At 32.7% G+C, this 15,086-nt stretch overlaps 1 protein-coding gene across 1 annotated transcript in view; it reads left to right on the forward strand.

Moving 5' to 3' along the window:
* Window positions 1-2,445: 2,445 nt before the first annotated feature.
* Window positions 2,446-15,086, forward strand: part of LOC111629952 (magnesium transporter NIPA2-like) — a 37,167-nt gene continuing 24,526 nt past the window's right edge. The window contains exons 1-2 of the mRNA XM_023373916.1: window positions 2,446-2,524; window positions 3,840-4,022. Coding sequence (XP_023229684.1) covers window positions 2,446-2,524; window positions 3,840-4,022 — 262 coding nt within the window. The remainder of the gene's footprint in view (window positions 2,525-3,839; window positions 4,023-15,086) is intronic.

Consider the following 15,086-nt stretch of genomic DNA (forward strand, 5'->3'; position numbering starts at 1 on the left):
ACAGAATGCCATGCAGTAGACAAGTTGTTTGCATTTCTATGGTTGATGCACCTGGATTTTTTGTGGGCTTTATAAATTTCCAACTTTTCTAGATATCTCACAGTGTGTATATTTGATGTGGGTCTGCTCCCATTGTACTTGTACGAGGGCAGGCTGAAAAGTAATGAACACATGCTTGTAGAAGACGAACAAAAACAAATAGCAAGATCAGGCAAAAAGTGCATTAAAGTACAATTCTTAAGCTTTAAAATCATATATTTATTTTTCAACATAGTCACCGTTAAATTAATTAAGGCTAACAAATTTCTCCCAACATGTAACAAGTTTTTTCATTCCATCACTGAAAAATTTTTCTGACATTTCTCGAATCCAGGACTTTACAGCTGCCTTCACCTCATCGTCTGAGGTGTAATGATTACCCTTGAGGTCTCTCTTAAGTAGAGGAAACAAATAAAAATCACAAGGTGCAAGATTAGGGGAATAAGGAGGGTGTGGAATCAGTTCAAACTTCAGGATTCACAGAGTTTCTCCAGTTGTGTGCAAGGTGTGTGGATGAGCGTTGTCATGTTGCAAGATTATTGCTGCCAGGCTGCCTCTAACATGTCAAACTCAACGTCAGAGGTTGTTTTAGAGTCTGTATGTACTGAGAAGAATTAAACATTGCAACAAGGTGCAACGGTAATTGTCTGTGGCAGTGATCGGACTTCCGCTGCGTGTTTCATCAACAATTATGGCTTTTCCAGGCTCGCAATTTTATTATCCATCAATTTACAATAGACCTATCAACAGCATCGTCAACATAAACAGCCTTTAAACGTAATTTTTTCAGCAGTTAAAAATTCGATAACAGCACGCTGTTTAACTCGCATTGACATAGCACCAGAACATGTCTCCATATTTCCGCTTCTCAAAATATACTGAATGAACACAACAACCTCAAACTGCGCATGCACATAGAGGGGGAATGTTACTTCCATATGCCACCTGACACCCTTCTGAAAATCATTTCGTTTGTGCTCTACAAGCATGTGTGCATTACTTTTCAGCCTGCCCTCATATATCTTGATGTTGTGAGTAAGCTGCCAGCTTCATATTATTGAGATATTTATCAATTGTGTACTTATGCTTCTTGAGTTGTTGTAAATTATGCATAGTGGCACCCATGTAGACCAGTTTTGATATGAAACGTTGGTTGATTATTGGGATGGAATAAATCTTTGCGGTCAAATTACAGTTATGGTTTCTTATCATTCCTTAAAATTCTGAAGATCGTTGAGTTGCATCGATATACCACCACGACATTATTAGCTCTGGCTGCTTTCCTATGTATCTTTCTTAAAGATGGGATATAATTTAAAACCACTCTGTTTCTGGTCCACCAGTGCATGTTGACATTTTGATGTTTAGAAGGTTGTGATCAATTTCTGTATTCTTTTTTACTATATAACTGGATTGCTGTATATACAAACTGTATATACCAAAATTGTGCATGGGACACCAATACAACTATAACACCAACACATGTTATACATCAGTACATCGTAGAGGAATCGTAGATCTTTTTAACTTCATAGTGTTTGGCATACTTTCTTCTCGTAAAAAACATCTGAGGTAGTTCATGTCATGTCCTAACATTTCAGTCTTTTTGTAAGTTCAGCTAACTTTATATCCATTTTTATTTTTTGAAAGTATGCCAAACACTATGAAGTTAAGAAGATCTGCAATTTCTCTATGATGTATTGATGTATAACATGTGTTGGTGTTATAGTTGTGTTGGTGTCCCATGCACAATTTTTTTTATCTTTAAGAGTAAGTGTGTAAGAAAAAATTTTTTCTGTTGGTATATTTGTTGTCATGAACTGACTATTTTTGTTTTTATTATTTTTAAAAATTAGCACTGAGGAGGGGTTGGGATGTACTGCGCCAACCTGAAATGCATTTGTCAATTTTGAGAATAAAATTGTAGTTCCTAACTGAAAATTTGCTGTGAGTCCGTCTACTATTTGTTGGATTACAGAGATGTGTTACATAGAGATGTATTCTTTTTATCGGATAACCTTGTTGCTCTGTGATTTTTTAAGATGTACTCTAGTTCCATTACGGTGTCCTGGATGCTGGTACAATGGGTATATGCCTTTCCTATCAAGGATCTAAAGGCTGCAAATTTGATATGCCAGGGATCAACAGAGTTGTATGGAATTAAAATAGATTGAAAAAAATGGTTTCCTGTATACCTTGGTCCAAATTTCACCATACTTGCAAGAGATGGAAATGTCCAAAAAGTTTACCGTTGCTTTACTTTCCTGGTCTAATTGTAGGAATAATTTGTAGGGGTTATCAGTTTTTGCTTTTAAAAACTGCTGCAGGTCTGGTTTTTTTCTGTCACAGGATGAAGATATCATCAACGTAGTGTATAAGATGATGAGGTGTTGGAATTTAGGCAGAATGTTGTTTTCTAGTTGTTGCACTACCAGTTCACAAAGTATTGCTGAAGTGGGACTGCCCATAGGCACGTCTCTTTCTTGTAAGTATATGTTGTTCTCAAATTCAAAGAATGATGTATAACATACATGATGTACAAGTTCCAGTATATGATTTTATGTTTACGTCAATCTTCGATATTGGCAAACAAGAAATCTTTATTGCACAAAAACAAGGAGGTATTTTTATAAATGGATACATTGATTTGAAGTCTAAGACTGTCATATATTCATTATCTACTAGCGAAATGGTACTGAAGTGTTCTATAACCTGCAGCAAGTTGTAAAATGAAACAGATGGTAAGTAGATTTAGCATGGTAGAATTTGACCAGCTGCTTCTCAATCAAAAATGTTGAAGAGTTACATTTCTTGATCACTGGGCGTAGTCAGTTTCCCAGCCAGTGAGTTTTGGCAAAAGCAAAAATTCTCAGTGTTTTTGGTGCATGGACTATGGAGCCGTATATATGTATCAATAAAAGTCCTGCCAAAGGAGTGGAGGTGAATCTTCTAACCCTTTGTTGTGATGATTCTAAAAAGTTGATGGATACTAGCTGGCATTCTGTGGTTGTAATATATTTTCTTAATTTCTCATTGTATGTTGATCATTTGAGTAACACTATCCCCTTTGACTTATTTACTTTTATCAGAATCACATTATTTTGTTCCAATCACTGGCATGATCTGAGTATAATGCTCTGAAATTGTTGCATGTTGGAATTATTGCTTTCTTTGTGTCTTGTCTGGAAAGTGGTTTTCCAACGAAAAAAATCCTGATTTGTGTCATTCATACCTTTGGTGATTGATTCAATGTCTGGTATGAAGGTTTCCAGCAGAGGGTTAATCTCAACTACGAGTGATGTTATCTATTTATTTATTTTAGAATTTTGTTCTCATTTTTAAATTTTTGTATTCACATTCTATTTTTCTGTTCCATTGTAACTGAAGAAGGCAGTGAAACAGATCAAAAATGTTATTATTTTATTAAATTCATTGCTGGATTTTAAAGATGTGATTTTTTTTTCCATTAAAATCGATTCATCTTTGATTTGTGATATAGTTTAATAGTTTATTTGTTATTTCATATAAAATGCATTTAAATATATTATTATTATCATCATCAAAATTAGTGAATTAAATTTTAAATTCATAGATTTTTATTCAGCTTATTAACTTTCTTATAATATGAAACTTAGTCATAAATAACTTTTAATAAGTAATGTAAGTAAAAAAACATAAAGAACTTTGTATTTTTGTGACCCTTCAATAATTTAAATATCAATATAAATTAAATCTTTGTTTAAATAAAGAATATATTATATTTTATCTTTTAAATGCTAAATCAGCATAACATAATACAGTTTTCAAATTTTTGTTGACCAGTGCAATATTATCATCCAAGTTTCTTCGAGAACGTATTAATCTTCTTGGTAAAATTGGTTGCCTTCTTTGTACCCTTGGTTCAGTGGTAATTGTCATACATTCTCCTGGTGAAAGTACTGTTGAAACAATGGAAGATTTAAGTATAATGTTAAGTGATCAATGTAAGTGTAAAAATAAATTGTTATATTTATTTTAAAAATAACAATAAAATTTCTTTAATTTTTTAATGAATATATTGAAAGAAAATTACAGATTAGATTTACATATAGAATGATCAAAATTAAAGAATAGGTATTCAGAGCTTTTGTAGAAAGAACTAGTGGACAAATCTCAATTAAATTTATTATATATATTGTCCAATGCATGCAGTTTCAATTTTTAGGAAAAAACTTTACTTCAAATTTTAGGCACTATAGTGAAATTTGGCATTGCTGTTTTCTTAATATGCATATTCTTAATATTATGTACATTTTCTAATGAATGAATTCACTAGTATGCAATGAGAATTTTTCATTCTGTCCCCATTTCTTCAGCAGCAATCTCATAACATAAAAAACAACATTATTAATGAGATAAAAATAACAAGAGACACTACTTATTTATAACAAAAGATAAATCTAAAAACACTTAATTGACAAAAACTTTCGACAATATGTATTCATCATCTTCAGATAATATGGCAGATAGAACATTAGAAATCTAGAGAAAGAACACATTTTCAAATTGCTCTTTGTGCATGAGCATGAAACATTAAAATTACAGATATATAAAAATACAAAATTATACGCTATGTTAGCTGTTGCTTAGGGCCTCGAATTTCAAGGGACCTCAAAAATTTATACAAAAATGAAAATTGAAGTTAAGTTTTGTAATAAAATTTTTTTTTACAAACTAACAAAGTATACTTTACTTTTTATTTTGTGTAGTATTTAATTAATACGTATAAGTTAATTATTTTCTTTTTATGATTTACTTCTAAAATTTGAAGGGTTTGTAAGGGGGCCTCACACAGAGTTCAGCTTAGGCCCTTGAAATGCCTAAGTCTGCTCTGTGTCCCACACAAAATTACTGGCATTTTAAACTTTAAGGAAAAATCCCTTAAAAATCGACAGCATAGCTTGTTCATGTAAAGCCAGATAATCGGAAAACTTTTTTGCCAGTTCTTAACAGTTTAATCCACTTTTTTCATCAGTTACATACTTCTCCAAATTCTGATTTCTGAATAATCTTCTGTTTTTCATGTGGGAATAGATGAAAACATATCGGGCTCCTGCAGGGCTGCAGAGTCAGTAATAAAATCACTTGACTCCAACTCCTGATAATTTTAATAGGCCGACTCTGACTTCAACTCCCGACTTTGGCAAAATTAATTATCAAGTCATTTTATGGGGGCAGAGGCGCTCATAGGGGGTACACTACTCTAAACTCTGAAAGGAGCCTGGGGCATTTATCCAAATACTTTTATAGTTAGTATTTTTAATATTTAACTTACATTAATATTTATTTGTATTAAAAAAAATTAATTTTTAACAAATATTTAATAAGAGGAGAAAGAGGGTGATAAAATTCTACATCTACATATATTTGACAGCATTTGCACTTCAATTTCACCCTTCCACACTGGTTAGTTCAACTAAAAAGTGTGCGATCTAGCTACTTCAAACCTTGTTCAGAAAAGAAAAATATGTACTCTGATCAAGTAGTCTGGCTCATTCAAAAAAATATATTAAAGTACTTATTTAGAGCAGGGATAATAAAGGAATGATTCAAAAATATTCAAATTCAGTTGGGTCAAAATAATTTAACTACTAAACACAAATACTACAAAGAACACTACATAGTTAATAAATTAAATTGATGCATTTTGTATTTAAAATAAATGAATTATAACTTATAACAAAATACAAAAAGATTTTAAAAATTAATAAATATATAAAAAATTTTCTTTCATTTAAATAAAAATCTAAATTTAAAATGCAGAGTCAACACATTTTTTCCAACTCCGACTTCAACTCGTCTGGCCAGAAATTCCTCCCGACTTCGACTCCAACTCCACAACCCTGGGCTTCTGTATGGCTTTGAAATTGCAATTTGGAATGCAACAGAAAGCTTTGCTTTTCCTATTGATATTTGCTGCTGACAATACACAAGAATGATTCAGATAACCCAAATAAAATACTGTATTTTTGTTTTCAAACACCAGGAGGTTAGCATCCAGTGAAAAATGCAAATAATCAGAGGACCTCTTCATAAATTTTTTTAAGCACCAAACTTTCTTGAGTGCCAAACTAGCATTGCCTCTTCATTGATAGAAGTGCCTATCAAGTACACATGATCACATACACTGAACCAATTTACGGTGTGGTACAATAAACGACGAAAAATAACGAAAAACAAACGTTTTCGAACCCCTTCTGGGCTCTTCATCAGGTTCCTACAATTTTAGCTTGTAAATTCGAATAACGAATGTCGTTAAAATAAGTTCGATCTTCAGTTCGAATCGTTCTTTCAAACTTATACGACGCGCATGCGTGCCAAGTCTGCCTACTCGGATATAACGAGCGTTTTTACGGAATACTGCGTTGTATCATAAAGTTAGAAAATGATCTGTATGAAGAAGAGCAAGTTATGCTAGAAGAGGTTAACAGTAGAGTGATCGCTTTGGAACATTCTTTGGAAAAGAGGTTGAAACGCACATATATTAAAAAGCTAAAATGGCTGTTTAGGTGCCAGAATGTTAAACCATGGGTGAAAAAAGAAGCATTTTTAACAGCTTGGGACAGCATCGTTCCTCCCCAATGCCCAATAAATGCCTTGGAATATGGCCCATCCTTTGCACCGACACCACCGTTGCGTCCAGAAAGCCTCATACCGAACGTTGAGACTCTCATAAAGGATATGAATTTAACTGCGCAAGATTATTGCAGATGGAAAACAAGATTATATGCTGAGAAGGAGAGATATTCTAACAAAACTGCTTTACTTTTCCAAAAGCACATTAAAGAAATGAAAGAATGGCTCCAAAAAAAAAAGACATTGTTTTCATAAAGGCTGATAAATCAAAAGGTGTTGTACTCATCAAACGGTGCTCATATAGAGAAAAACTGCATGACTACATCGACAGCACCGAATGTCTTCCTGCCCTGAGTAATTACCTGGAAGCCTTACAACAAAGAGTGAGAAAATTTACCCTAACTCCATTAGCCAATTATGTGGGTATGAGGTCTGCTACTTTATAAGCTCCTAGGACACCAAGAATTTTTGCCTTCGGAAAAACACATAAATCTGGTTCGCAGTTACAGCCTGTGGTAGAAAAATGTAATGCTCCAACTTTCATCAGAATAGAAAAACAACTTGTTAAATTTATACAAGGAAAGATGCAGGTTTTGCCTTTTTTGATAAAAAAACTCGGTGGACTTGATCCGGAAACTGGAAAATGTTGCGCTCATGAATGAAGAATGGATGACAGTGTTAGATTGTAAGGCGTTATACCCATCAATCAAACTGCCTCCATGCTTTTGTGCTCTGAGAGATTTTTTATTCGCTAATGTTAATAACGCTACCAAATACCACACGCAGATTTTGGAATTAGCAGACTTGATATGTCACACATCTTTCTTTGAATTCGAAAATAATACTTATCTACAGGGGCAGGGAGTACCAATGGGTAGCCCCATGTCATCGGTCCTCTGAGAATTGGTACTTCGTAATCTAGAAAACAGTATCATCCCTTCCTTACAACAAGATATATTGATATATGCGAGATATGTTGATGATGTATTTATCTTGTGGAAGGATAATCGCAACATCAAGCATTTTGTAGATTGGATAAACAGAAACCCGTATGGTTAACCTTGGAATTGGAGCAACAAGATAGTAGTAGTGTTAATTTCTTGGATCTGACTATAACATGCATAAAAGGGGAAGTCCGAACCAATATTTATCGTAAACCGACATCTATACCCATTATTATCCCTAAGAATTCGGCAGATCCGGAGCATATTAAAATGGCGGTATTTCGATCTTGGATAAGGAGAGCACACACACACATTGCACAAATGTTTGCGATACTGTTAAGGAGTTACAATATATACAAAGAACTGCCATGCAGCATGGCTACAGGAGAAGAAGAATAGAGGCTCTCATTAAGAAAGATGATAATCTTACAAGGAGGCAAAAGCAAAACCACCAAAAAGAAAAAATGGTCCTCGATTATATACCCTTCCTTAAACCGATTATCAAGAGCATTTCCAAAAGTAAGAACTTGCAGATAGTTTATCGACGTAATCCCACTATATACAGAATGTTAAGGAATGACAAGGGGGGTTATGAACGCAACTCCTTAACAGGAATATACTCGATACTGCTAAGAGACCGCAGGTTCAACTCTAACTTAGTATATATAAACGCAACTTTGAGGAATTTGAAAAAAAAGAATCAATGAGCATAAGCTTTCAGTGAACAAAGCAATTGACAGCACGGTCCTTGCCACTTATGCTAAACAACAAGGCATTACTGTTTTCTGGGACCAGGCCTCTATAATAAAAGCCACCAAATCTAGACACGCGATAAAATATCTCGAAAAGCTGGAAATCCACAGGGCACAGAAGAGCGCGCAGTGTATCTAGCTATAGGGATGCCGACGGGCTTTCGTTCTCTTGGAAATCTTTTTGCGATGATTTGGCATAGATCTATATAAAAGGCTCAATCAGGCTTATGATGATCATTGATGGATATTTTATTTATTTATTTATTTATTTATTAGTATTATTATTATTATTGTTGTTTATTAAGCACACGAAAATTTGTATATAGCACTTTTGTTTGTAACATGTTACGTGTTACAAACGAAAGTGCTATATACAAATTTTCCTTTTAATTTTTTACATAACCGTTATTTGGAATTTCCATTGTGTAATTTTTCGAATTTCACATTTCGAATTAGAAATAACTGATGATGAACGCTTAATGCACAGCACTTCACACTGTTCACCTCAAGGTTTTATGTTCGGCAGCAGACAATGAAATTTAATGGGTAAGCAAAAAGTTCTGAGTCTCACTTCTGCTGAAGTGGGTGAGGGAAGCAAAGTTAGCTATGAGAGACTTCACAGTGGATGATTCAAAGTGTTCTGCCAGGTATATATCAAAATGAATTTGTGTGCATGAAGAAATTACATTTTAAGGATCATGTGCATGCGTGCAAGCAGCATGTCTTGCTTGCTTGCATTCCACCCTCTGGCAGGGAAGTTAGGTGTTAGTTACAGGGCCGGATCATCGCATAGACAAATGAGACAAATGTCTAGGGCGCAGTTTTTAGAAGGGCCCGGTCAAACTGTCTATTTTGAAAATATTTGTAAATAAGATAGTTTACTTTTCTGTTGGACAACTGTATATAATAAACAAAAATATATTGCTTTTTATATGGTTATTATGAATTCTAAAATCTAAAGAAAATCTGTTCTTATGTTTCTTCTTATTGAAAGTAATTCTTCTGATAATTTAGAATTTTTTTATAGCGATAAGAATAAAATTAACTACAAGATGATGAGCCCGGCGTTGCCCGGGCAAAAATAACAACAAAGGTTACGATTATTAGATTATTTCGTACTTCTAATCTTTCTGTTATATTACTAGCAAATGAACCCGGCGTTGCACAGGCAAATGATTCGGTAAATATTGTATGTTTGGAAATTAAGTTATTTCTATCAAAAACAAAAAATTGCATCTAAAATAGTACAGTAGTAGCCGTTTTTCAGGTTAAGCCTTAATCCTCTTTCTCTCCCCCGCGGGGGAATTTCCAAAAATCCCTTTTTTTTTAGTGTGCATTTTCATGTGTACCCAATTTCACCTCTAGGTTCAGCGGTTTTCTCTGGGCGATGATGAATCAGTCAGTCAGTCAGGACGTAATTTTATATACTGTATATAGATAGCCAGTTGAACGGCCCGATGCAGGCATCAGGGCATACTAAATAGACATTCTCAGTATTAAAACGTGTAAAAAATTATTTACGAAACTCACTGAGTGAATCAAAATTAAATTCTTTAGCTGTTTTATACATCGAACAAAATGCTTTGAATAATATTAATGAAATAATTGATAATTTTGCTGAATTAAAGACTAGAAAACAGAATTTTTAAATAAAGTTTATTCATATTTATATACTTACTTTTTTAAAACTATCTTGGCTTTTATTTAAATTATCTTTTTCATTATTCAATTTATCTTTCACGGGTAAAATATTATATTATTTAAATATTAACCAAAAAGATTGAATTAAACAATTAATATTTTAAAGGTAATATTGCTATTGTATAACAACTTTTGTTAAATATTTAATAAAATAAATTTCAATTTTTTAAAAGTTATAAACAAACTGTTCAAACTTTTCTAGAAAAACTAAAATTTATTGTTGTATATTAAATATTTTTTATTAATAAAAATTTAAGATTTGTTTTAGTTTTTCACATTATTTAGTTTTGTTTTATTTATTGTTTATATTTTTGTGTGCTCTATTTCTTGCGGGAGAGAAAGGGGGCCTGGTAAGAAGAAAATGTCTAGGGTCCCAAAGTGGGTTAATCCGGCTCTGGTTAGTTACGTTGGCTGTTTCACCCCTTGTAGTTGTTTTTCCAGGTGTATGAGTGGAGATGGTTGGAGGAACAGATGGCGATCTCAAATTGAAGCACTTGAAAGGTCTACAAGAAACGTTCGACAAAATCAGTATAAATGTGGAGGGATTGGAGGAGAGTGCACAAGGGAGTGTGGAATTGTTGGTTTAGGACTCTGTGAATGAGCAGCGTCAAAAAAAGTGGGTGAATTAACTGTTTGTTGATCATTGGCAGACATTATGAGAGATGAGAAAACAATTTGATTGATTTAGTAGTTGTAGGAATTTTTGTATTCATTAAAGAAGGTTGATAATGATTGAAGGCAAATGTCTGTTGGGTTTAATTGAAGGCAGTCACTGATATTGAGATGATGATTTTTAGTAAGACTGTTATTGGAGAGGATTCTTCCCATGATGTTGTCGAATTTTGAACACTCGTTGAGGCAGTGTATGGTTGTGTCAGTTTTGTTTGGACAGTATTTGCACTGGTCAGTGGTGCAGATGTTGCGAGTGTAAAGAAAGTGGTTCGTAAGCAAAGAGTTGGTTCTTGCATGGTTGATGAGGACGTTGATGTGGCAGTCAGTGATGTCAGGAGTAGAAATACAGTAGAGCATCGGTTATCCGAATCAATTGGGGACTGGGGTTGTTCGGAAAATTGATTTTTTGGATAACCGATTATGTACAAAAAAATATATTACCCTATTCCATGTTGAAATTTGTTCAAATCCTGGCACATCCTTAAGTACCCTCTCATGGTTATGTCAGTGCTGCCAGCTAAAACACACACACCAACAAAAATAATATTAGAGTAGCCCAAGACATAGCCAAAGATTGCAGTGCCACAGCACTAGCAGAAATTTAAATTTGCCGACTGGAAAGCTTTTGGTTAATTGATGTTTCAGTTTATTGATATTTGGATAATCGATGCTCTACTGTATCTGATGTGTTAGATGGCAGCATGCCAACAGGATTGAACATTCCAGATGCTGCTCACAAAAAATGGAACCTCAGGATCAAGGAAACATGTTTTTCTTAGGTACTGCAAGGACCTTTATAGGATGCAATATAGAATTGCATAAACTGAAGCATCCCAAGCTCAGGAAGTACTTAGAAAAATACATGAAGCAGAATTTTTCTGACGAATCAGCACTGCAGAAGAATTATCTTCCACATGTTAATCAGGAATTGCTTGAAGAAATTCTCAAAAAAATTAGTGACAATGCTATATGGTTTGCTGTAGATGAAACTACAGATGCATGCGGACAATATTTTTCTTCAATGACAGTAGGAAAACTTGACGAAAAGACCATTAAAATTCATTTTTTATGTAAATTTCTGGAGAGGACAAATTCAGAGACATAGCATGATTTGTTCACAAAGGTCTAATGTTATTGTGTCAAGATCAATTTCTCCAGAATACTGAAAAACTTCTCATTGTGCTTACAGACAGCACAGCATACATGAAGATTACTGCATGCATTTTGAAGCCTTTTTTATATAATCTTATTAATGTAACCTGCCTGAATCACACTTTACAACTTGCTGAACAAGTTCATTTACATTTTAAAGATGTAAATGCCTTCATTTTTTCTGGCAAGAAACTACTTGCAAAGGCACCAATGCAGTCTGCTATGTATTGTGAGCATCTGCCAGACACTCCTTTGCTATCCTTTCCCATAATCATAAGATGGGGCACATGGATAAAAGTGGCAATATTCTATTTGGATCATTTATGTGACTTTCAAAATTTTATCACTGAACTGGATGTTAAGGAAGCTTTGGAGAATCCACATTTATCCACTTACATCTGAGTTCATTTGTTAAACTTTCTGGATATCATTAAAACATTAGAAGCAAGAGGGTTGTTACTTGAAGAATCTCTAAAAATTTTTCAAATAGCAGAGGATTTGATACAAAATCTTCCAGGCGTATGTTGAGACAAACTTCACACAAAGCTGGCGGCACTTTTGGAGAACAGTGGTTTTTTTTTAATGTGCTTTGTCAAGTTGATAGCTGTCTAGTCAGAAAATCATTGGAGATCCTTGAGGATGTCGGGCTTGCCAATGTACCTTTGCTGAAATACTGTCCTGTGACTAATGTCAAGGCTAAAAGAAGTTTTTCGTTGTATAAAAACATTCTCACTGACTGCCGACACAGAAGAAAATATTAATAGATTTCTTGTATATGCATGTTCATATTCAAACAGTTTATAATATGGTATACTACATTAATTAGTAAACAGATAACTGAAGAAAATTTAGTAATTTTGTTTTTATTATTTTTTTGTTCCAAGGATAAATCTGAAAACTCCATCTTTTCGATCCAATTTCAGATCCAAATCTCCATTTTTATCGATCTGAAAAATCCAGAGTTTACTTGTTACACACAATTCATCTATGGAGAAACACACATCACTGGGGAAAAACATAATTAAAAAATAAAAAAGAGAGATATGATAGAAGTAAAAGATAGATGAATGTACACAACTGTTTGCATTGGTCCATGGATTTCCAGACAACACCCATGAATAATTTTCTGATATATTAATTCATAGAATTCTTTTGACAAAAATAATTTTGTTTTTTTCTTTTGAAATAATAATTGTTCAAGAGAGAACAAGCAATTAAGTACTAAAAATCGTTCAGTATCATTAATTATCAATTAATATTCATTAAGCTATTAATTAAAATGAAATATTAATTAATAGTTAATAATTTGTATCAGCCAAATTTATTTCTTTTAATGTAGAATTTTCATATCAAACTTAAAAACTATATTTTTCTAATATACTCCATAAAGCAGTTTTTGGATTTGCTTTATGGAGTATATATGCCTTGCTTATTTATATATTCTGTAATCCCAGAATAAAATTCTGCATCACAGTATAAAATATATTCACTAACCGCAGAAAGCCTTCCTAATCCAATGAGTTTTTACTATATTTTGTTTATGCAAGCACCATTCCACATCTTCATCTTTTACACCTCTAAGTTTATTCCTTTATCTATATAGACCCTATATTTCTTTTCTTATCTTTTCTAACATTTTTTCCTGTCCCTTTTCATATTAACTCTTTTCTCAAAACTTCTACTAACAATATAGCTTCTCTCTCTTGCAATCTTTCCTATACTGTTTCATTATACAAGTTAATGTTTTGCCACACTGCAACCAAATCTAAGAAGACTACTATGTAATGATAGGGACAAGTACCAGCAGAACAAAAAATCTGGTGTTTCCCAAATCCTGCTTTGCCATTTATATGTCATTTAAACAAATTATTTGTTGTCATGTTATTCATTAGTAATTTATTAAATTATTTTCTGTATTTTGCATGAAAATTACATGCAAAGATTAAAAAAAATTGAAATTTTTTAAAATTCTGATTCAAAACATTTTCCATATTATTGTAGATTCATAAATTCAAAGAAACTATGGAAAATATCTGGCACTTGATATCTGAATTTTAACATTAACTAGAAAATGTTTTATTATAACAAAATAAATACATATATAATTATGCAGATTGATTTTTATTTATTACAAGGATTAAGAGTGCATAAGCAGAAACAGTTCAATGAAATTTTGAAAATTTGGATTTGTAGAAAAACTCTATCATCTTTCTTATGAAAATTTTTTAACAAACATATACAGGTATCTCTCATACAACATGGCATTTCTATAACATGGTTGGAAACTTGGGGATATCCCTCTACAACACAACTCCCAGTTTCACTCTAACATGGTTTTGGAAATCCTCTGTACAAAAGTGTAAATGCCATTATTTGATATTTTTCTCTTCAAGTAAGCATGTCTGTCATCTCAAATTTGCTTACAGATTTTAGAATATTGAAATTTTCAATTTGTTTTGTGGTTTACTTTAATGAAAACTGATAGTACAATATTTTTCTTCCTTGTCCTAGCTTTCCTACCAACCAGGGTATTGTAGATGTTGCTTTCAGACATTAGCATTTAAGACTGTCGCTGTGTTTTATTTTTATAGATTAATCTTTGTATTTAGTAAAGTTTATTTAAACAATTTTAGGTAAGTGTTATTAAACGTAACCAAAAGTAAGCAATCATTCATAAAAATGATGAATGAAATACAGTGGTATCTCAGTACTCAAACTGTTCCCAACTTGAACAATTTGGTATTTGAACACAAATTCTGGAGAAAAATTGCTTGGTACTTGACTGAACAAACAAGGGACTCCTAGGAGAAAATTTCAATCAATAACATATATTTATTTTGTCATCCACAAAAAATTTTTTGGTAAAAACAAGAAAAATGACAATGTCGCTGATATTTCTGATCACAATCAACAAAAAAGATGCTGATGATACTTTGTGAAAAGAAAATGCCCTCATTTAACTAAAATTAATGTTAATGTGTTATATACTACTATTAATTGTGATTTTTAGTTAATTATTGATTATTAAATCATTCATTAATTTATTTCCAAACATATTTCTCTTAGCAAAAGTATACTCTTCTTTCTTGTTACTGACTTTTGGAACCTAACCCTGTTTTGTATTGCATGGATTCGTATAACATGGCACTTCTTCAGTAAGTAACTACCATGTTATATGAGAGATACCTGTATACAAATTAAATAGTAAATG

This window comes from Centruroides sculpturatus, unplaced genomic scaffold (assembly GCF_000671375.1).
Source record: "Centruroides sculpturatus isolate CEXI.00-Female unplaced genomic scaffold, Cexi_2.0 scaffold441, whole genome shotgun sequence".
In the NCBI taxonomy this organism is placed as follows: domain Eukaryota; kingdom Metazoa; phylum Arthropoda; class Arachnida; order Scorpiones; family Buthidae; genus Centruroides; species Centruroides sculpturatus.